A 23999-nucleotide genomic window follows, 5' to 3' on the forward strand; every position below is an offset into this window, starting at 1 on the left:
TGCTGATCATACCGCGGGAAACGCGGCGCTGTTGCGCGCTCTACAGGCTCGCGCAGCAGCACTTCAGACTGCTTAGTAATTAATGAATAGCGCACATTTATGCCAACCGATTGCTTATAAACTAATATTGATGAATTACGACAACGTTTACTACACGATGTTTATATGGTAATGAGTTGTAGGCTGTAAGAATGCATATTTATCTCCCTCATTAGTAGCCTGCTATTACAATAGGCTACAACGCAGGCTGCAGACATTTCAGAATAAGAGTCACGGTGTATTTCGGGATGGTTTATAATTATTATTATTTTCCTGGTCATTATTGTTATTTTGTTTACACAATAAACTGTATTTAATTTAATTTCTATTTAATTCATAGTAAACTACTGTATCTTCTGTCACAGGAAGGAAAGACTAAGAACATTTATTTGACATATTATTCAATATAGTTTACAAGTATAAGGGTTATTATAGTTAACCAAATCTAAAACCAAAGAAATCTTCATTATTTGAAGTAAACTAACTGAAATAAAAAATAAATATATATAAAAAAATGTAAACTTATTTTATTTAATCTAGTTTCTAAGCTTTACCTTAACCTGAGGTATTAAAATAACAGAAATAAAAACTTAAATAAAAAGAAATAAAAAGCGAAAACTAAAAGACAAACACAAAAAAATTAAAAATCTAAAACCAAAAATCAAATCTAATAAAATTTTAAACAAAAACTATAGTACCTCAATGATAAGTGTGTCAACCCCTGAAATATGCTGAATTTTGCTCTTTTGTGTCTTTTTGCACTTGAACGGTCAAAAACCGTCCGCTTTGGCGAGCAAAGTACAGTTTGGTGAACATAAACAGTTTGGGGAATATCAGATGTACCTATATCAGTGTATAGGATCTGTGTATTGTTAGAGAAATGCTTAATGCATTACAATTTAACTAAATTAGATTTTAGTCGACTAAATCTAGACTAAAACTAAAACAATTTCCAATGACTAAAATATGACTAAAACTAAATGGCATTTTAGTCAAAAGACTATGACTAAAACTAAATCAAAATTTGCTGTCAAAATTTACACTGGTTAATGATTGAGTATTTACTCATCTTCATTTAATGTGTTTATAACTACAGTAGATTCATTAATGTTGATGTTAGAGATAATACTTCATCTAATGTCTCTAGCAGTTATATCACATATAGGATTTATATTTTTATTGCTATAAATAAAGTAATGGAACCTAATTTTTGTGTCATTACATAAACACGCAACACCTGTTCAGCAGGTAAAAGTAACTTAAAAGACAAACTTTACACTAATAATTAAACTCTCAAAGAGAAAGCTTGCAAATTTCTAAATATAACAGTAAGAATTGCATGGTTATTGCAATGGGTCTTGTAATCATGAACTAAAAATGGAGTTTACAATTAATTACCACTGCAATGCATGATGGGATGCACAATGCCCCAGCAGATCACGCCACAGTATTATTTCAGGAACTGCAGGAGTCTGTTGACATTTTCTGACATACTGATGCAAGATACAGCAAAACATTTTCCTACCTGAACCCTGCAGTCTAAACTTGAGTTATAAAATAAGAACTGAAAACTTGAAGTTATATACACACTGCCATTCAAGAGAAAACTATCACACAAAAGAAAAATAAAGACTTTTAAAACAGTCCTCTAAGCTCCGCCCCCTGTATCCACGCAGCCTATGACAAGCTACAATCTACCAGAGAATACAACCAATGAAAACGTTCCGTCACAAGCTGCCTGCAGAAACAGCAGAGCCACAGAAGCATCATTACAGACACTGTCTGATTCAGAGCTGATGATAGATACAGTTATATGCCTGATATTATCAATTTAGTTTGACACTATGAAATACTGAGAACCAGTGCAGAACATAATACAACCTGAATCAAGAGAAACCAGGTGTCACAACAATATAATGAACAGCAGAAGTTAGTTTCATAGTTTTGAAACCTGCCATAGATCAAGTTCACTGACTGAATTTGATACAATAATGTGTTTAAATCAGACGATATAATGTGCAGCTCTAGTGTGACCTTCACTGACCTCCATAAAATCAGCCAGAACTGACAAAAATATCATGCCAGACACAAGCTATATGAACTACAGGCCAGATCCCTGCTTTTGTGACGGATGAAAAACAGGATATTTAATGAGGAAAAAATGTAAAAATTGTGTTTTGTATCAGAAAGGAGTTTGAAGTTGATTGTGTGTAAACTGTTTTACATTAACCAGCATTCATTACTATTATTAATAACTATTGGTAAGACTTGAAAAGTGATTAAACATGCAGGAGCTTGTTTAAAAGTCTCAGAATCGAGTCTGAAGGGATTTGATGAAGTCAAACGCCCTCTAGAGGACGAGAGAAGCACAACCACATGAGAAAAGCTGTCTGTTCATGATAAACCGTGTTTACTGAGGTTAGTTTGTTTGAGCTGTGCTGGTTCACACTGGTCCAGCTGGTCTGGTTTGATGGTTTATTGGGGTTTTGGGCCCTGTGGAACAGCTAGATTAATGTAACCCAGTTGAGTTCAAGCCCATGTATGTCTTTCAGCAGGTTCTGCTATTTCATTCTCTCTTTGTCCATTTTTCAAACAACTTGCAAACAAAGACCGCGGCTGCTGTATGTGAAAGCCACTTCCTGTGTGCGATCACTCCTGTCTAACATCCGTCTCATGCTATTTATATATTCTCACAAATCAATCAAATATCATTCATCTTATAAAGCCTGAATAAAAGATAAAGACTTCATTTTTTGCATGACTGCTTTTTTATTTCACTATGTTCTCCTCTCAACAGAATTTAACAGCCTATAATGAAGTAAGAGGAAAAGTGCTTTCTAAATGCAGGTTTCGTTGCATCACATGAAGGGATGATGCTTCAATTAATAAGCAGACTGCTGTTAAACTTTCTTTCTGTCAATCATAAATTCCTCGTTTTATCAAGCAGGCCTTAATAACAATAACAGTAACGACAGCCAGAATCTGTCAATCACAGCTGAAGATGCTGATCAACTTGACTTTAAAATGGCAAATATATTAAACATGGCTCTCTGCTTGTAAAAAAAATAACTGAAAAACAGATTTAAGACATTAAATATAAAATTATATAAAATTAAATTTAATAATTAAATAATATGAATTAATATAAATAATAATAATAATAATAATAAATAAAATCAATTAATTAATTAAAAAATAAATACAATTTTAAACCAAATGGCATCCAGTAAAAAAAAATATATATATACAAAAATGTGAATTTAGCCAAAAAGGCCATTTAATGATATGTAAAAAATAAAATAAAAATACATTTAAAGAGATTTAAGACAATTTAAAGAATGTACAAAAAATTATAAAATAATATATAATAATTTTATAATAGAAAATAATATAAAAAATATATATAAAATAATAATAGTAATAAATAAATAAAATGTGTTAATTAATTAATTAATTAATTAAAGAATGTTTTAAATGAAATGGCAACAAGTCAAAAAATACAAAAATATGCGAATTCAGCCAAAAAGACAATTTAATGAACTGTAAAAAAAAAAAAAAATTAAATAAATTAAAAAAATTATTTAAGACAATTTAAAAATGTATAATAATAATAATAATAAATGAATAGGCCTACAAATAAAATAAATAAATTATTTAATTAATTAAAAATAAATAAATAAAAATGTGAATGAAATAGCATTCATTCACAACTTTTTCTCATTTAATGTTAAATTTTTGATGTTGCAAAAAGTTCATGTTATTTGAGCATATGCAGATGATAATATACTTTTACGCAAAGTGTTTTAGGGTAAAAAAGAATGTAACTGCTAAATAAATAAGCACAGAATGCATTTTTGCAACAACGCATCAGGTCATCCGCAGCAACAAACCCATCACTGAACTACTTAAACTTGCAAATATTTAAAGCTTAGACTGTTTGATTCACAAACTCCTTTAAACATTTAAAGTTGTGCATCGTGATGCAGCACAGCCTGAGATCTGAGCACAGGTGAGGTGTGTGTTTCAGGTGTGCGCAGGTAACTGATCACAGACCTGCTCTCGGATCCGCAGCACCATCTTCTTCTTTCTCCTCCAGCGCTCGAATTCATGCGGAAATGAAGCCTAAAAGAGCCCGAAACATCTCAGACAGACCAGGGGTAATGTTCTGCTTCACATGTCAGTGTGCGCTGGGCTCGAGTTTCCTCTCCTCTTCCTGAAATAGACAAACACAAGCGGCACAAACACAAAGCCACAGAAGCTTTCATTTCTAGTGCTTCCACTCTGCAGTAGAGCGACTCTCACTGCAGTTACAGGTGCGAGGTCGATAGAGGGCGCTGCAGATGCGCTAAAATATGATGAATTATTATGTAGCCAAGCATTACATCCACAAAATGCAAAAAAAAAAAAAAAAAAACCGTGAAAAATTAATATAACTTCAATAAAATATTAGAAGGACTTTATTATTTATTTCATATTTATCATGTAAAAAAACATTTTTAATATTTAACTATTAAACAAATCTTTTCATATCTTACATATTTACAAGAACAAATAACATATGGGTTAACTGCATGCTCAATTATATAGATATTCAAAGTACAACGTTCTGGTAATACACTATTTAATGATTATTCGTGTTAAACTCAAATGGGACACTGATCTGAATATATTGGACTGCTTGTCAAAGATTTTAGCATTATCTCTTATTATAGTGGAAGTCAAATCAGTTGACTCAGTTCCACTCAACCCGGAAGTAAATCCAGAGTGGACATTCTTTTATCGTCTGAAAATATCTATGCCTGACATTCCACAACAATGCCGCATCGAGGACGCATCTGATTGGCTGAAACCGAGTGCGATGCAAGAGTGAAGTCATCGATGTTTCCTTCCAGAGATGTTGTTCCTTTCTCAGTGTTGTTTTTCTCATCAAACTGTCCAAAAACCGTTCAAATATATTCACACAAGCTGAATGTTGAATGTCTTAGGAGTCTGTTAACTTTTTATAAAAATGCAATAAATTCTACAAAGGAGTTTATTTATTTTTACAATATAAATTTAAATGTAGGCTATTTTATATTTAATAATAAAATAATTTAAATAAAATAATTAGATTTTTAATCAAAAATTTAAAATATTTACATTTTATGTAATAAAATAAATAAAAATGAAAATAAATAAAGGTATTCAATACAGATAATGTCTCCAGTTTTGAAAATGTTCAGATAAACTTACTAACAATTTATACTTATAAAATAGCCTGCTTTGGCATGTGAGCAATTTAGAAGTTAGTGCTTTAGGGTGCAGTAATGAGACAGATGGTCATTTCTCCTCCTGGGGAATCTAAGAAAAGGAAACTGGCCTCTCCAGCAGATAAAAATACTAGAGCTGTGTGTGTAAAAATAGCAGACGTGTCACTGAATCACTCTGACCTTTAGGTCTAACGAAGTTCCCGAGGCCCTTCTCACAACCTGACATTTGTCTAAAAAGTTCCTTCCCATAATAACCACAGCTGCATCTGTGGATGATCACATTTGTTAATGTGTGCTTTGGCGCCATCTTGATGTCACCAACAATAATGCCTAGAAATGTAAGGAAACATCCTTGGAGTGCATTAAAGGTGCAGTAAGAGGTGCTGAACACGATGAACACGCCCCCAATCCAAAATTACCACGCCCATTTCATGTTAACACCGCCCCCAAATTCATTAACAGGCTATGCAACACAAGCACCTTCCCTCTCAGGAGTGGACACGCCCCTTACTGCTGATTGGCTACAAGTGTGTTTTGGTGCTTGATCTAATCCACTTTCTACAGCATTTCTCAGAAATCACTTACTGCACCTTTAAAGTCCCCCTGCAGTCAATAATTGTATCACTTAAAACATCTTTGATCATCAAAATATATTATATTTTAAAGGTGCTCTAAGCGATCCTGGGTGGAGTAACTTCCTGTTGACGTTCGAAGTGTTGTCAAACAAAACAGAGGTTAGCTAGACCCTCCCTCCTCCTCCTCCTCCTCCTCCCCTCCGTGCTTCCTGAAACAGTCATGAACGCGCAGTTAAAATCATTCTTGTCGGTTATTGGCTGGAGCGTGTTTATTATGATTCGTGGTCCAGGCTGCACCACTTTGTTTTTATTGCCGTTTTTGGAGCTTGTGGCGACTACAGAGACCGCGTTTTTTTACAGTGTGTTCAGGGGACAGGCAGCTAGCGGATAGTGAGGAGATGTGTGCTGTATGTGACAAAACATTTTTTGGCCTAAAAACGCGTGACATCACTTAGAGCATCTTTAATATGAATATATTATAAATATGTTTCTTCATTCCTTGAAATAACTTAAATGTAACTCTGCACCCTTGCATTATTTAGTATCGAGAGCCATTGGCTCCATGAATATGCAAATTAGTCCCCGCCTCCACTCAGTCACACCAGCTCTGACTACCTGATCCACTTGCTCAACATTAAAAACAGGGGTGTCTTTAAAGGTGCAGTGTGTACATTTTAGCGGCATCTAGTGGTGATGTTGCGAATTGCTTAATCCCCTGCTCACCCCTCCCTTTCGAAGCACATAGAGAAGCTACGGTGGCCGACACAGGACAAAGATGTCGTCATCTGAGACAGCAGAGAGTAGCCAGTCAAGCAATGAGGTCTCTGCTTTTAATAAACTAGACAACTACTACTACTACTACTTCTCTGTGTGTATTCATTGTAGAGACGATGCAAGCTGCCTCTAAAAACACCAACAAACAAGGACAACATAGTGACGAAACACGCTCTGTAGAGTGTTTGTCCGTTTAGGGCTGCTGTAGAAACATGCCGCCGCAAAATGGCGACTTCGATGTAAGGGGACCCACTGTGTATGTAGATAGAAATGGCTCATTCTACGGTAATAAAAACATAACGGTTCATTATGTAAGGTCTTTATACACCATTGAAAACATGGTTATGTATATTTCTGTCTAAAGCAAATGTATATGCTTTATATAAATAAATGGTTCCGCCAAAACTGCACGTTTGTATTCTTTAAAAAGCTTACGCTGTACTTCCTACGCCTTCCCTATTCACCTTACGGAAAAAATGGAACTGGTGTTGCATTCGTTTGGTTGGCATTTTAACTTTCTCCACCAGAATTTTTTTTTTGGGGGAAAAAAGTTGCGTCAGCGCCAGCATTTTTGATCATTTTCACAAAACTTTGATGCATCCCAGAATATTTTGTTTTATGAATATCTGAATATACAATATATGAAGATGAGTAGATCAAGTCCTTCAACACGTCCAGAGCTCGCACAGTCCTAAACCTCTTCATGGGTCGACATTTCATTCTGTAACATTTGGCAGTTTTGATTTATATTCTTTTTAATGTGATGATCTCGTTATTTTACATGTGCATAAGCAATGCTTCTATCACTTGTTTCTGCTTCTTCGCCTGTGTTTTGATCCGGAAGTTCCGTGCTCTTCTGGTGTAATTTATAATATCTTCCATAACAAAAAACAATTATATCATCAACCAACATTTCTATATCTCAGAATAACATTTAATCTCTTACAAAAACAGTTTCTGATATTTATCCGGTTAATGAATGCAAGAAAACTTAAAAGACAAACCCGCACATAAATGTCAAACTTTCAGAGTTCCCATGCTTGATTCTTAGTCAAGACTTTCTTTTTATTTCCGTCTCAATCATGGCATTCATACACGTACAGTAAATGACAGCAGTCTGAACAGGGCAGTGAGTTGGAGTTAATTTTATTAGTGTTATACTGAGTTAAGCTGCTCAAAATGAATGTTTTAGAAGCATAATGCAAACACTCTACTCCTTTTAGAGTCCTTTTCAGTCTATTAAAATGACCGTGACATTCAAATCGACTTACTTTGTTAAAGAAAAATAAGAAAATATAATTGACAGTACATTTAGGCACACCGCTGACACATACTATACACCAATATGCAGAGTTCATTTTCATAGATTCATACAGACGGGGATTCAGAAAACAAAATCAAGTCAGGAATCGGAAACATTTGTATCAACCATTGAGTAAATTTAAAGGGGAAGTGTGCTCCTGTATGACGCAACCAATCACAGCAGAGTTCAGCTTCTCAGTGCCAGCCAATCACAGTAGAGAAAGACCACAAACAGGCAAATCGCAAGAGTAAACCTGCGTGATGCTGGCCAATCAATCACAGCAACTGAAACAATGTTCAATAAAGAGTTTAAGTGCTGTTTTTAATTTAAAAAACACATAATTAGTTCTTGTATATTTTCTGTTGATCTGAACCAGGTCTTAAGGATGAAGCTCATGAAATCTGAGACAGGTCATATTCACTCCAAAATCAAAATAAATTATATATTTTTGTAAAAAAAAGCTCTTTTCCAAGACAATTTCTGCTCCAATTCTCATGACTTGAACTGATGAAAAATCGAATTATTATTACATAACATGAAAAATAATTTATTTGTATTAGTTTAATAGTTTACATAATTATTATATTATTTTTACATTTATTTTATGTATATTACTATATAATAATTCATTTTAATTGTAATACCCACTGCGCAAAAAACAAAACAAAAAAAACTTTTTTTTTTTTTTTTGGCCGGGCAGTGTATATTTATCATCACAGTAATGAGAATTAAGGAAGTAAATGTGCTTAATTGTCATAAAAAAAAAAAAAAAAAAAGGCTTCATTTTCTTTATGCAAAATATAATTGATGTACTTTCACTTAAGGGTTAAATATGACCCGTGCATGTTTTTGCAAAGTGTAGATATATCATAAGTGTGACTGGAGAGTGTTTAACAGTAAGAAAGTGTGTTCTCTAATGCCAGATGACCTCTGTTTTGAGCCTCCGTTCGTCTACAATGTGCTTTCACTCGTTCCTAAAAGCAAAACACGGCAAAAAATCCAAATCGTCAAGAAAACGGCAGGAGTGACGAAACATTAAAAACAAAAACATCCCCAACACAAACATAAAAGCCAGACTTATAAAACAAGTCCTTTAAAACAAGCCACTTACAACAACGGAATGTTCAGGTGGTTTCGAAGAGTTTCGTGTGGTTTCGGATTCGCTTCTGAAATTCTTCACTCGAATATACTTGAAAACTATCCCATACATGATTATTATATAACATGCATTAAAGAAACATATTGCACAAAAAAAAGAATAACATATTCTCTGAGTTGGACTGTCAATATCGCCTTGATGTGTGTGCATGAGGGCGCGACCGTGCGTGTGTGTGTGTGTGTGTGTGTGTGTGTGTGTGTGTGTTTGAGGGGAAGCTACGTCTACAGCACACGTCTCTTGGTCTTGGATTTAAGGCTGACTCTATATCTCACACTCAAACAGTCTTCGGCATCGGACAGTTGCAGTTTAGTGCTACACTTGCTATTCTAAAATAAAGTACTTTTAAAAACAAACGTACACGAGCCTCCACTGGATTGAGTTATAAAAACAGGACACACACAAACATCGGCTCACTAGAGACAGGTACATTCGTTTAAAGCATATCTCCGTATGCGTAGCCACCCGAACGTCAAAGACGGCCATGCAAATATGAATTCCACCATCTCTGTGCCCCTTTGATATGTTCGAGGGCTTTAAATAACGATTTAAGTCATTTTTTTATTAAATGTAAGTGAAAGGCTGGGGGGCGTGGCCTGTTTTAAACCCTGCCCACTTCATGCAACCGATTGGTTGGCTGGATAACGTTACGCCTGTTTCAGTTTCAGTGCCACAAAATGTATGTAAATGAACATCATAATACATTGCTGCTGACCCTTATCATATGGTTCTGCTTGTGATGAGTGTTAAGGTGCATAGGTTGGTTCGGTCAGATTTCGTTCCCCATACTGTACTGACGATGAGGCGACCGCTGCCGAATACAAAACAAACCCAAAATAAACCCCCAAAAATCGTATATATCTACACAGTGTCATCCAAACAAACACAAACGGAGAGAACGATCACTTAGTGCCCAGTCTTTCATAGTGGTTCAGAGGTGACCGAAGTGTCGGACGATGACAAAATGAATCCTCTATGCTACGGCCGTGTCAATGCAGTGCTTTAAACGAGAACAGCCAGGAGGCACTAAGAGGGAGGCGTGTGTTCAAGCGTTTACCGCCGCAACATCCCGTCTGGAGAACCACGCGCGCCTCCGTTCAGGCGCCGCTGTGGCAGGTCGACGGCCGCTGGCTCCTCCCCCTCTACGTCGGTGGGAGAATCGTCCGTCTGTCACCTCTTGTGCAAGCTGCGCATTTTTTGTGAATATTTTAGTACACGTGGCGAGCGCGAGTGGAGCTTTACAAAGAGCTCGGGGAACTTGTACTGAGGAAACAAGGTCTCCAGGAAGCCCTCCAGAAAGACGTAGACCAGCCGCCGGTTCAGAGATTGGTGCTGGAACATATCGAAGACACGCAGGATGCCCTTGCGCGTGGTCTCCGCCCCGATGATGTGCTTCAACTCATCTGATGGGAGGAGAAAACATTCAAAATTTCAAGTCAAATTGATTGGTATTAGTGTTGTAAAAATTAAAAATGTGGCAACACCAGCATTTTGAGCGGATTCGAAAACACCTCTGATTGGCCGTTTGGTTCACGCGCTCAACAGATATGTCTGTGATTGGCTACAATGATCAACGCTTCAAAAACATGTTGTAAATAGACACTGAGCGCTTACACAGATACACACGGTAGCGTTTGAAAGCTGGCGTCTATTAGCAGATCCGTCTATCAGCGGTTATATTAGAGATCCACTGACAGACGCCTGCTTTCAAACGCTCCTGTGTGCATCTCGGTAATCACTTAGTGAAGAGCATCAAAAATGTCTATTTACATTTTGAAGCGTTGATCATTGTAGCCAGTCACAGACATATCTGTTGAGTGCGTGAACACAATGGCCAATCAGAGATGTTTAAGAATCCGCTCAAAATGCTAGGGGGAAATACTGGTATCGTCTCATTTTTAAAATTTCAGTACTGACTTGGTACCAATGTAGGTATTTTGATACTATTTGTTTTAACACTTTCCCTAATACTCATTGCATGTACCCGGCATGATGCCCAGGAGTGTGGTTTTGGCGGCGACCCGCGTCCTCATGCGGAGGCTTTTGTCTCTGCGGGGCGGCGTCTCGGCGAGAATCCCGTTCGGCCAGTAAGAGTCTCTGCGGAGTCAAAAAAACCCAGGTCAGATGAAGCAGAACCACATATTTCAGAGTACACGCATGTAATCATCACCTGAATCTCTTCACATAATCAGACACTTGCTCAGGCGAGGTCATGTAGTCGACGTGATCCACGATTTTCCTGCAATGAAGCAAAAATAAACGTTTGCCGTTGAACAGAGAGGAGAAAAATAAGTCATAATGCGTGTATGATCACGTGTCCATCGCACCTGTTAATCGTGTCTCCGTACGTCGCTTTGATGAGCTGCTGTAGGAGGTTTTTGATGTTTCTCCGCAGCCACTGATTTCTCTCCTTCAGGTCAAACACTTCGTCCATCAACAGCAACATTACCCTCAGTGGAATATTATCATCCACCTGCACAACAAAACATTTATGAAACTCGCAGCTCTAACTCTAAAATCTGATTAGACAGACCACATGCAAAGTCAGTGAAAAAATGACCAATAAACAGGGATGCAAACAAACTGGGGTAAAAAAGGTGACAGTGAGGAAAACCCCCATAGGAGGGTCAGCGGGTCAAGAAGAATATTTTTAAATATCACCTTTAAAATGTGGAGTAACAGTGTTCTCAGGCCACACTGACACTGTTGTTATTAAGGAAACTATTCAATATGATTATGCAATAATAACAATAAATATAATTTTATTAAATTATAAAAGTAAAAATCAATAAATACATAACTATGCAAATAATACAATTGTACTGTAAAATAAAAAATAGCTATTTTAAAACAATAAGTATTATTATCATTTTATTAAAGTATAACAATTAAATTAAAGTATTTAATAACAAAAATAATAATAATTTTATATTTTTAAATAAAATAAAATTAAAATTAAAATTCATTTAAGAAACAAATTACTACGGTAATAATACTATTGTACTGTAAAATAAAAAAATAAGTATTTAATAATTATCATTATATTACATTATAAAAATTTAAATCCAATAAAGAAATACACTACTATGGTAATAACAATACTGTACTGTAAAATGAAAAAAAAAAAAGAATGATTAATAATAATAATAATAATAATAATAATAATAATAATAAATATACATACTATTTTATTAAATTATAATTAAATTCTTACATTTCATACATTTCTCTATAAATTTATACATTTATACAATGTAAATAAAAATAAAAATAATCATTTTAATTTGAAAAATAAAAAACACTAATATTAATAACATCAATATTAATACTAATGTCATAATGTATTTGCTTTTAAACATTACTACTGTACTGTAAAATAATAAACTGAGTATAATATAAAAAAAATTATTTTATTAAAAAAAAAAAATAATTTTAATTTGAAAAAAAAAAATATAAAATCACTCAAATTTATAACATTAATATTAACACTAATGTCATAATTTATTTGCTTTTAAACATTACTACTGTACTGTAAAATAAACTGAGTATAATATTATAAATAATAAAAAAATATTTTATTAAAAAAATAAATACAAATAATAATTTTAATTTGAAAAAAAATATATTAATCACTCATATTAATAACATTAATATTATCACTAATGTCATAATTTCTTTGCTTTTAAAACATCAAACCATAAAACTTTTACTAGAATTGCTTACAATTATTAAAATAAATGTCATTATTATTAGTGCCTTTAAAAATATTGCGCTGTTTTATAAAAGCAGCAAACCTCTTGAGGCTGTGTTAGAGTGATTTAGCCAAGTTTATGATGTGATGTTGACTTACGTTGTCGTCCAGCTGGGCCGAGACACGGCAGTGTTCGGGATCGATGTCAGACTTTTGGAGTAAAGGAGGCACCTGTGGAGCATACGTTCATTGGTAAAAGCTCATAAAATATCACCAGTCGAGCTCAAATACTTTGCCTACGTGCAACCGTATTTCTGCACCAGCTCAGCTATGCATGTGAAATTACTGACTAAAGGCAGAGACTAAGTTTCCCAGTTATACAGAAACAGGCTAAATAAAGTCAACATGTAAAGTGTCCAGTTTCTGAGGTCTTTCGCATTTCACGCTGACGTGCTCTACCTTAAATATGGATTGTTTAATATCCTGGCCAAGTTTCTTAAAATCCTGGCCCACGTCCGCCGAGACTTTGGACACTCCCTCGGCCAGGCTGTCCGGCAGTGACTTCACAGCATTGGACACATTCCGCATGGAGCTCCGGAGAGGATTCACAAACGTGTCCATCTGTCCGAGTCCAGAGAACAGGACAAATTTACAAAAACTGCGAATCCCATCAGACAACAACTATGCCGCTCCCCTCTGGATGAATACATTGGGGTGCGTTGACGCTGACAGCAATTTAATCACTGTTCGTCGCAAGCAGGTGTTCTTACTGAACTGCAGACGTGGATCATGGGAGCTTAATTGTCTTTGCTGCTGCTAATTAACTTAAACCTGCTCAACTTTCCCGCTCCGCCAGTGGTTGATATTCCTCATGTTGTCCTGAATCGCCAACTCTCATTGAATTCAATGACTTTTGGTAACTCCAAATCGCTGTTAGTGTGACAGTTGTTATAGATAGCATGTATGGGGTTTTTATTTGAATTTGTTAATGATTTCTGTTGCAGTGCATTGATTTAATGAGTAGTTTGCATTTACTGATGTCTCCATGCTTCATTTTACAAGCATTACTTTTTCTTGCAAAAATATACACCTCTGTGAAAAATTTGAGGTCAGTAAGTTTTTTTTTTCTAAAGAATTTTTTTTTTTTTTCCCACAACAATGCATTAAATCTATCAGTAATTTATAATGTCACAAAATATTTCTATTTCAAATAAATGCTGTTCTTTTGAACTTTCTGAGTCCTTAAAAATGGAGTTCTATGTGAAAAATATTTTCACATAGAAAATGGGTATTTTAAATCTCAATAATATTTCACATTATTTCTGTTTTTATTGCATTTTTTATCAAATAAATGCAGCCTTGGTAAGCAGAAGAAAAACATTTAAAACTCTTACTGACCACAAACTTTTGAACAGTAGTGTATATTGGTAAATGTTTTATGTTGGTGCATTAAAAAAAAATGGATAAATATGATTCTTAATTTGCGTTCCTTTGGTGAAAAACATGCCTAGATTGATTTCTGGCTAAATCTGGATTTATACACCTTCACTGATTATTCAGAGCATATTTTCTGCATGCGGTCTGTATGTGGCGTTTCTCACCTTGCGTGCAAATTCCCCTTTGCCTTTGCTGTACGCTTTGTTTTCCAGAAAGTCATAGACGTAGGGCAACAGCGTGGGGCAGGCCTTCACCATCTCAGGATTCAACAGCAGCTGTAAGACAAATTCGGCTCTCAGCACACCTGGATCAAAACACCTGAGCTAGCAGAATCCAAAAAAAAAAAAAAACACATGTCCTGATCTGACCCACCTGTAAATATGAGTTCAGGTCCTTCTTCCTTTTCTCCAAAAACTCCCTGTCCATGTTGTTAAAGGTCTTTTTGCCAGGAAGCTTGAGAATCGGACCAAGGCTCTCAAACTAAAGAAAGGACACAGATCTCAGCAAACTCCATAAAAGCCATTTAGGTCAGAAAATAACTTTGTTCACACTGGCAGACCAAATTTTTACGCATTTCCAGACTAACATGGAAACTGTGTTTGCAGAACTCACAGAATTTGAACAATAGTTTTTCTACACTTCCTTATTCCCTGGCATGCTAGTTTAATAAATATATTGGCTAGTTCATTATGATTTAAAGTATCAATATGAGTAAAGTCTACATCGTTGTTTAACATATTATATCATGTTTAAAATTAATTAGAAATTTGCAGATTCACCCATAATCAGCACAGAAAATATAGAAAAATGTCTGGATTAAAATCTGATTTTTATGAAGCCAATACAAGCTGCATCCATATATATTTTAAGATATGATGAAATTAGGATTGTTGTGAATTTGTTTCAAGAACAACGAAAATAAAAATAAATAACAATAATAAAAATACCCATTTTGCTTATAGAGAATGAAAATATGAAAATTTCAATTTCTCAAATAATGGTTTTAAAGAAAAATTACTAAATACATATTTTTTTTTTTTTATATATATATATATATATATATATATATATATATATATATATATATATATATATATATATATATATATATATATACACACACACACACACACACACACACACACACATATTACGGAAGAGGATTAGGGCCAAGCAATAATAAAAAAATAAAACCATCTCGAGATTAAACTCGTTAAATTTCGAGAAAAAAGTCGAGATAAAATGTTGAGAATAAAGCCTTAAAATTACGAGAAAAAAGTCGTTAAATTACAAAAAAAAAGTCGTTAAATTACGAGAACAAATTCGTTAAATTATGAGAAAAATGTCGTTAAATTTCGAGAAAAAAGTCTAGATAAAATGTCGTAATTTAACGAGTTTATTCTCAACATTTTATCTCGACTATTTTCTCGAAATGTAACGAGTTTTTTCTCGTAATTTAACGAGTTTATTCTCAACATTTTATCTCGACTTTTTTCTCGAAATTTAACGAGTTTTTTCTCGTAATTTAACAAGTTTTTTCTCGTAATTTAACGAGTTTATTCTCAACATTTTATCTCGACTTTTTTCTCGAAATTGTAAAGAGTTTTTTCTCGTAATTTAACAAGTTTTTTCTCGTAATTTAACGAGTTTATTCTCAACGTTTTATCTCGACTTTTTTCTCGAAATTTAACGAGTTTTTTCTCGTAATTTAACGAGTTTATTCTCAACGTTTTATCTCGACTTTTTTCTCGAAATTTAACGATTTTTTTCTCGTAATTTAACGAGTTTATTCTCAACATTTTATCTCGACTTTTTTCTCGAAATTTAACGAGTTTTTTCTCGTAATTTAACGAGTTTATTCTCAACATTTTATCTCGACTTTTTTCTCGAAATTTAACAAGTTTTTTCTCGTAATTTAACGAGTTTATTCTCAACATTTTATCTCGACTTTTTTCTCGAAATTTAACGAGTTTTTTCTCGTAATTTAACGAGTTTATTCTCAACATTTTATCTCGACTTTTTTCTCGAAATTTAACAAGTTTTTTCTCGTAATTTAACGAGTTTATTCTCAACATTTTATCTCGACTTTTTTCTCGAAATTTAACAAGTTTTTTCTCGTAATTTAACGAGTTTATTCTCAACATTTTATCTCGACTTTTTTCTCGAAATTTAACGACATTTTTCTATTATATTATCTATATATTTTTTATTTATTTATTTATATTTTTAATAACATTATTCATTGTGACTTCAGCACATTTCCCCCCAAATTGCATTAATGGAAAAAAATATTTATAACAATTAAATTATAACATTTATAACAATAATATCATGTATTACAATTGGCAAGAATTTATACATCAGGGTTGTTTGTTGTACTGCCTGCAAGTTATGCAGATTTAATTTTTACATTTTTTTTTACTATTATATAGTAAATAAATAGTAAAATATAGTTTATAAATTATATAGTGATAAATAAATAGTTAAAAAAAAAATCTCCATAACTTAAAAGGCAGTACACAATCTACCCTGATAGGTGATGTATGATGTCCATTTATGGGTAAAGTTCTTCAGCTTTCCCCTCTCACCTGCTCCGTGATGCGCATGTGGAAGTCATGAAAATCGCTGTAGCGACGGTACGTCTTCCAAATGTCCTCACTGCCGTCGGAGTTCTTGCGTATGACGGTGATGGTGTAAAGGGCGTATGTCTTCCCATGATCGTTACAAACGCCTGCCATAGGAAGTTGGTTTAGAAAAGCATCAACTACAGAGAGGCAGGAGCGATGGAAATGATGGTGCAAGAGCCGGCAGGGGAAAAGAGAACAAGAGCGACAAGACAGACATACAGCCGAGAGAGGACAACAGAAGACAAAGCGACACAGGGACAGAGGGAAAGAAAATGAATGTAAGAAAATAAAGAAATAAAGTTGATGGAATGATAGTCACAGAATAAGATTGAAAACAAAGTGGCAGGAAAAGTGTTGCATCCTTCAAATAAACGAAGTTTGAAAATGAGAAGTGATGACTAGAGAAGAGAGGAACACTGAATGTCTCTTTAAATCACACAGACTTTTAATTTGAAACCTTGAAACAGTATTTATCTTTTAAAATGGCAAAATTCAGGCACAATTCTCACCTGTATCAGAGATAAAGGCATGAAGCTGAGCAGACTCATCCACGCTCCCGCTGCTGAGATCATCTAATGACTACAAAACACACACATTCATTAGAAACACATCGGACACATTCAGCACAACGTATGTATATATAGATATGAACAGTTTTATTTAACATACTAAATTAATGCTTCCTGTTGGAGACCCGTTGAATGACTCTGGAGAAACAGAGAAATAAGAATTCAATTTGTGCTACATCTACACTAATTCAGACACATTTGAAAACGCATCTTTTTCTCTACGTTTTGGCCTTTCATCCACATTAAAGTGTTTTTGTCCTGCGAAAATGCACTCCCAAGTGGATAAATATGAATATGCCGTTTTCGTGTTGTAGTAAGGACTGTGAAAACTGAGAATTTGAAAACGTCCAGTTTCATTCTAAAACTTATAACTTCTTCCTGAGTCTCTCCATCAGTGTCGACTCCGGTTTGAACAATGTAAGGCTGAACACCGTTACTGACAATCCTCATTTTGGCTGCGTGAGATTCTCCAGCTTTGTTGTTGTTGAGCTTTTAAAGCTCCGCCCTCTTCTGGAAAGGGGGCTGGGAGCAGCAACTGATTTGCATTTAAAGGGACACACACAAAAACGGCGCATTGCGTTTTAGACCATACACGGAGTGGTAATCGAGTGCGACCTGAATGCGTCAGTAAGTGGTGAGATATTTCGCTAATAAAATGATTGTGCCAGGAGATTAACATGAGAAATGCATTATGTCTGGTCTCTTGGCATCATCTCAGAGAGCTTTAATTATGTTTTCGCATGTGGTGCAGTAAGATGATTTAAGCATCTTCCAACGTTTCAGAGTGGACGATACATTTTTGGAAAAAGCTTGAAAATACTAGTGAGGACGGAGCACATTTTAAAAACGAAAATGCCATCTTAAAATGTATCCGGTTTAATGTAGACATAGCCTTAGGAGATGATGCTTCGACTCATTGTTGCTGTCATTCATGACAGATCTGATCCCGTGTGTGTTTCTCACCTCCGTCCCCGTCATCAGATCCCCTGAAACTGGGTTCCTTCAGCATGTCCAGCTCGGCCAGCATCCGCACATACAGCGGGTGCTGCCTAAAAGACGGGTAATACCGTTCATCCTTCAACATCATATCATACACCTGAAAAACACAGTGAGCTCAATTAGTGGCCTTTTTATTGGTCAGAATACACAAATCACACATACATGCACACCAGAGATGGGCACTCGAGTTAGAGACTCGGACTCGAGTCACACTCGAGTCGCATTTTAACAGACTTCAGACTCGGACTCGACCTGAAATGACTTCAGACTTGACTCGACTCGGCACAAAAGACTCTGAATGTTTTAAAAACGACTCAAGTCTTTTACCCATAACTGAAGTCATACTAAATAAAGAATTTGTGTTGTGTTTAAATGGTTTTATAATCTGCGTCACATATATTTCCTTACGTGGTAGATCATAAGGAAACTTTTGTCATAGAATTTGATTACGCATGTCCGTGCGCGTAAACTCCGAAATGTCATAATAAGAGTCCCATGCAACATGACGGGAGCCACCGTGCCATATGTTCTTTCGTTTGGGTTTATTATCACGTCAGATCAGCTAGACGCACAGAATGTGGGAAAACAATTAAAGACACCCGAACAATATCATCAAATTTTATGAGACATCACATCCACAAAGGTTAGTCACATAAACTCACACAAATAACTATTATACTGTGGTGTAGCTGCATGGCTCATTTGAATGGCCAGTCTGTAAAATATGAACAACAAAAAAATCTAGACTTTAAACCTAGCACTAGGTTTTATCAATATTTTGTATGATTTGCAGCTTTTCTATTTCTTAATGTGTGTCCATAAGAGAGAGAGAAAGAGATGTTAATCTATTTATTACTTAAAGCTCATATTTTAACATATCACAATCAGCATGTGTAGAGTTTTCAATTGACATTCTTAAACATTCCAAAATTTGTTATTTTATGATAATGACTGTCATCAATAACAACAAAGCTGTATAACAAACTGCCGTATAACAAACCGTGACTCACTGGCGACATCTTGTGTCCGCTTAGTGACTATTGAAAATGACTACTCGTGTTGCCAGGACGACTGTTTTGTACATTTTAATGGATTATAAAATAATCCATTATCCCTTACATCAAAGGACCTTAATTTCAAATAAAACAGATTATAGAAAGATCATATTATTTTGTCTATATAATGCAACTAGGATAAAAAAATAGGATTTGATTATGAGAAAAAAAAAAAGTAGAGACTCGAGACTCCAGGGATAAAGACTTCAGACTTGACTCGGACTCCAGATAAAAGACTCGTGAACATCTCTGATGCACACTGACCTTTCTCTGGATCTCATCAAATATCTCAGGCGTGGGATCCTCTTTGCTGAGCTTTTGAGCCAGTCTGGTAACAGACGCTTCATCCACCTGCACCCTTGGAGAGGCCTGATTGGAAAAAGAACCATGTCAATCATCACTTCATATCTTCGCTCCCGCCATGCACTATATGCGGTAAACCTCAGTTTGTTTTTGTGTGAAGTTTAAGAACTGGTAAATCTGAATCATTTCACCTTCTCAGACAGATACTGGTCATAGACGCCCACCGCAGCAGCTCTCAGCAGCCCTTTGGTTGTCTGGGTGCTCTGCTTTTTTCCATCCCTCTGGCTGCTCTGTAAGACCTCCAACTGCTGCTGCGCCGTGACCCGATAACCCTCCACCGTCAGCCAGAAGAACAGAACCGCCTGACCGCCCATGTGCTGCATGTAGTCTATAGAGAAAGATAAGAAGCAATAAGGGACGAGGTGATGATGTATTTCAAACAAGAGGACAGTTTGTGTATCCATCTCGACTCACCCATGAAGAACTGCAGTGCGATGTTATGCACTAGGATATGTTCCAACGGAATCACACACAACTTCCCAAAATTAGCTGCGAGTTTCAAAGTGTCAACTTCCTGTTTGGCAAAAATGTTAAATAGTCATTCTGAGGGTGAAATGTTAATTGTCAGACAACCGATTAATCGCTGTTAATAATTAAAATGATTTCAAAAGTTAATTTTAAATAATAATTACATTTTGAAAGTCAAAAGTAACATCCAAAATGTTTAACTGTTTTTAGAAAACAGTTACTTCTGTATTTTCCATAAACATTATTATAAATAAAGGTACTTTTTTATTATTTTAATTGTCTGTATAATTATCTGTATAATTTCTTAATTATATAAAACAAATAAAACGCTTACAAAATATAAATGTATTAAAATACTGCAGGAGTAATTATTTAATGTAATTTAATTATTTAATGTTAATACTCTGAAAAACAAACATTAATGTTTTTAATTAATATTCATGAATTACAATACAGGAAGTATAAATGAAACGGGGGATTTGGTTACCTTTCCTGATTGTAGCCTTTGTATTCGTGTTTCACAGACTTTCTTCACAAAAAGCAAACTATTCATTTGATTCTTTATTATGTTGATATCTGTGAGAGAGAGGAAGAAAATGAAGAGTAAGCAATTTTTGTTATTATAAAGCCCTGAACTTTGCCTCATATTTTCCAAAATATACCCCAGAATTCATTGTTTATTTCCCAACCGAATAAAAAAAAAAAAAACCCTGACATTTAAGTGTATGTAAACACAGTAGTGGAGTGCATGTGTGTTTACCGTCTGCGCCCGTGTCCAGAGATCGGAGATGCTGAAGCTCCTCTAGGACTTTGTCTTTGACGGCCTCCAGCTCGGGCGGTTTGTCCGTCAGCTTTAAGATGTTCAAGAAGGCCTCATAGTTACAGCTTGAGTCACGAATCTAAACACACACAAAAACGCTTTAAAGGGAAAGCAAATAAATTTACAACACGCTTCTCTATTCTACGAACAGAGTAGGTCTCACCATCCAGATGACGAACTGATTGATGTAATCAGGGTCACTGAGCTGGTTAATTAAGGGCAGCAGGACTCCTCTGGCCAAAACTTCCTGCAGGACATCAAAGAATCAATCAATTAATCATCATCAACAAGTTTGCCCAGTTGCAAAACACCAAAGCTGGAGCTCTAATCTTTTAGTCTCAGCAGCAAGACTTGTCAGGATCAGATAAGCCACATCATGAGTTCAAAACAGAATCCTGCTTTCTGTAAATCTCTGATCTAGTGTCTTAAAGGATTTAATACTACTTAAGCTCTATCAACAGCATCTGTGATATACTGTCAATTACCATGGAGAATAATCTTTCCAAATGAAGATGCATTTTAAATGAAAATAAATTTACTGCAGTACAATCAGTGATAATTTATATATTATAATAGTATTTATTAATTTTCTGAATCATCTTCTTGTCAGTTTTAGTAATTTTGCTTTGGTCATTTTTATTTTCTATTTAGCTTTACTTTCTTATTTCTGATTTAGTTTTAATCATTTTAGTACTTCAACTAATTTATTTCAGTTAGTTGGCAAGGGAACATTTTTTAATTTTCGGTTAAGTTATCATCTAATATTTAGATTTGTATTTTATTTTAAAGAGCAAAAAACTATTTTAACAGTACTAATTGGAAGGCAGAAAAGGTTACAGGGTTTAAAAATCAGAAAGTGCTTGCATAAAATGTATGGTTTTTTTGAGCTGTAATAGTTTCCTCCATGTAAACACTGCTTTACAGTATTCCTCCCATGTTACTTTCTTTAGCCGGGCATAACATTAGTTGAAAGATTTTTATTTAAATGCATTTGGGACTGATTTAGCATGTGTGTGTTTATGTCTCACCCTGAGGAAGTATCTCATATTCTTGTTGTGGAAATCTCCAGAAGGTAGTAACAGGTACAGCAGCACCTCACAGAGATCCCGCAGGTAACCTGCACCAAAAACACAATACAGTCAAACCTTCAGCACAAACACAACGTACAGAACAGTCTGATCCTCAACCAAAGCTATTGCAGGATATCTGCAGGGTTTTTAAAATCAAATTTAAGGCTTTTTAAGATCTTTTTAAAGATTGGCACAAATAAAATTAAAACTGTATGTCTATTCAGAGCAAACCAATACAATCTCAAAATAAATCATGTATCTCAGAGTCTTTTACTTAAAGGTGCCATCGAACATTTTTTTTTTTTACAAGATGTAATATAAGTCTAAGGTGTCCCCTGAATGTGTCTGTGAAGTTTCAGCTCAAAATACCCCATCGATTTTTTTTAATTAATTTTTTTAACTGCCTATTTTGGGGCATCATTAACTATGCATCGATTCATGCTGCGGTCCCTTTAAATCGCGCGCTCCCCTGCCCCCCTGAGCTGTCAACTATATTACAGCACATTTACAAAGTTCACACAGCTAATATAACCCTCAAATGGAGTCAGTGTTATGTTGAGATTCACCTGTTCTTCAGAGGTCTTTTAAACAAATGAGATTTATATAAGAAGGAGGAAACAATGGAGTTTGAGACTCACTGTATGTCATTTCCATGTACTGAACTCTCGTTATTTAACTATGCCAAGGTAAATTAAATTTTTCATTCGATGGCACCTTTAATTAAACAAGCAAGCTTAAAAAATATTCAAGACATGTTTTATTCATTATGTATTGAAAAAGGTTAACGTACCAACATATTGATACGATACACACAAATTAAAGGTTGAACAATATTATTACAGATTACTGTGCAGATACTAGTAAAAACTATATATACTGATTGTGTTAAATTATGTTCTTAGTCATTACTTCCTGTGACGTATAGAGAAGCTAAAAGAGTTTACACTGAATTCAATGCCAGATACAGATAATGTGGGACTTTTAATTATAAACAAGCCTACAATACTCCGCAATCTTATTTTGAAATGTTTGCCATCTAAAATATGTACTATTATAACCATTTTCACTATATTACAGTATAAACACCATTAAGTAAACATTGTCAAAATTCATCAACAGTAGATTAATAAGTAATCTCTTGGCATAAATGTATTCAATGACTGTGAATTGATCTGAAACTGGGGGCCTGTAAATTGCACAACAGCACCGCATTTTTACTTTCAATCATTTTATTATCATTATTTAAGTCATTACCTTTTGAAGTTTAATGATCACATTAATCTGCATGACGATTCCTGTTTTTTCCATAGAAATTTCCAAATAGAAGACCTCTTGACATGATAATTAAGATTTTTCTCATACCACTAATATATTTTTAAAACTATATATGACCTTAAATTCTATAAAACCGATGTTTAAGACTTGTTAAGGACCCGCAGGAATCCTGTATCTTATGATTTTAGAAGTCTTGGAATATTGCGCACAAGTTGAACAAACTAGTTTCATGGTGCTTTTGTGCATTTTTGAAATTCAACAGTTCCTGTTCCTAATCATTCATCAAAACTCCTTTTTGTGTTCCACGGAATAAAGAAAGTAATTCGGTTTTGAAAAGACACAAGGGTGAGTAAATCATTTGTTATAATTCATCTGATGATGGTGGACTGAAGATGTGATCACATGTGACATATTTTATATTCCCAAGGCACATATACACACACCATGCTTCCACACAAAATGGGATTCTTGTTTTCTCTGATTGTCAGTCAGTCACCAAAAGCGTTTTCAAAGCATGTCAATGCATTAA

At 34.8% G+C, this 23999-nt stretch overlaps 2 protein-coding genes across 4 annotated transcripts in view; both read right to left on the bottom strand.

Annotated features, from left to right (window-relative positions):
* LOC125276086 (serine/threonine-protein phosphatase 6 regulatory ankyrin repeat subunit A-like) overlaps positions 1 to 4276 on the bottom strand; it is a 35604-nt gene extending 31328 nt beyond the window's left edge. Inside the window, exon 1 of the mRNA XM_048203508.1 lies at positions 4093 to 4276. Coding sequence (XP_048059465.1) covers positions 4093 to 4116 — 24 coding nt within the window. The 5' untranslated portion in view covers positions 4117 to 4276. The remainder of the gene's footprint in view (positions 1 to 4092) is intronic.
* A 3490-nt stretch (positions 4277 to 7766) lies between these two features.
* Positions 7767 to 23999, bottom strand: part of snx13 (sorting nexin 13) — a 34029-nt gene continuing 17796 nt past the window's right edge. Inside the window, exons 8-26 of one of the 3 annotated variants that reach the window (XM_048203512.1) lie at positions 22154 to 22242; positions 21289 to 21372; positions 21066 to 21204; positions 20793 to 20881; positions 20252 to 20351; positions 19969 to 20165; positions 19739 to 19843; positions 18384 to 18516; positions 17521 to 17558; positions 17361 to 17430; positions 16813 to 16955; positions 14597 to 14704; positions 14389 to 14499; positions 13247 to 13408; positions 12947 to 13018; positions 11424 to 11569; positions 11267 to 11335; positions 11081 to 11193; positions 7767 to 10499 (exon numbers count right to left, since the gene is read on the bottom strand). In XM_048203512.1, coding sequence (XP_048059469.1) covers positions 10267 to 10499; positions 11081 to 11193; positions 11267 to 11335; positions 11424 to 11569; positions 12947 to 13018; positions 13247 to 13408; positions 14389 to 14499; positions 14597 to 14704; positions 16813 to 16955; positions 17361 to 17430; positions 17521 to 17558; positions 18384 to 18516; positions 19739 to 19843; positions 19969 to 20165; positions 20252 to 20351; positions 20793 to 20881; positions 21066 to 21204; positions 21289 to 21372; positions 22154 to 22242 — 2201 coding nt within the window. In that variant the 3' untranslated portion in view covers positions 7767 to 10266. Of the gene's footprint in view, positions 10500 to 11080; positions 11194 to 11266; positions 11336 to 11423; positions 11570 to 12946; positions 13019 to 13246; positions 13409 to 14388; positions 14500 to 14596; positions 14705 to 16812; positions 16989 to 17360; positions 17431 to 17520; positions 17559 to 18383; positions 18517 to 19738; positions 19844 to 19968; positions 20166 to 20251; positions 20352 to 20792; positions 20882 to 21065; positions 21205 to 21288; positions 21373 to 22153; positions 22243 to 23999 lie in introns of all 3 variants that reach the window. The other 2 variants (XM_048203511.1, XM_048203513.1) reach the window with 2 other exon arrangements.

This window comes from Megalobrama amblycephala, linkage group LG9 (assembly GCF_018812025.1).
Source record: "Megalobrama amblycephala isolate DHTTF-2021 linkage group LG9, ASM1881202v1, whole genome shotgun sequence".
Classification (NCBI taxonomy): domain Eukaryota; kingdom Metazoa; phylum Chordata; class Actinopteri; order Cypriniformes; family Xenocyprididae; genus Megalobrama; species Megalobrama amblycephala.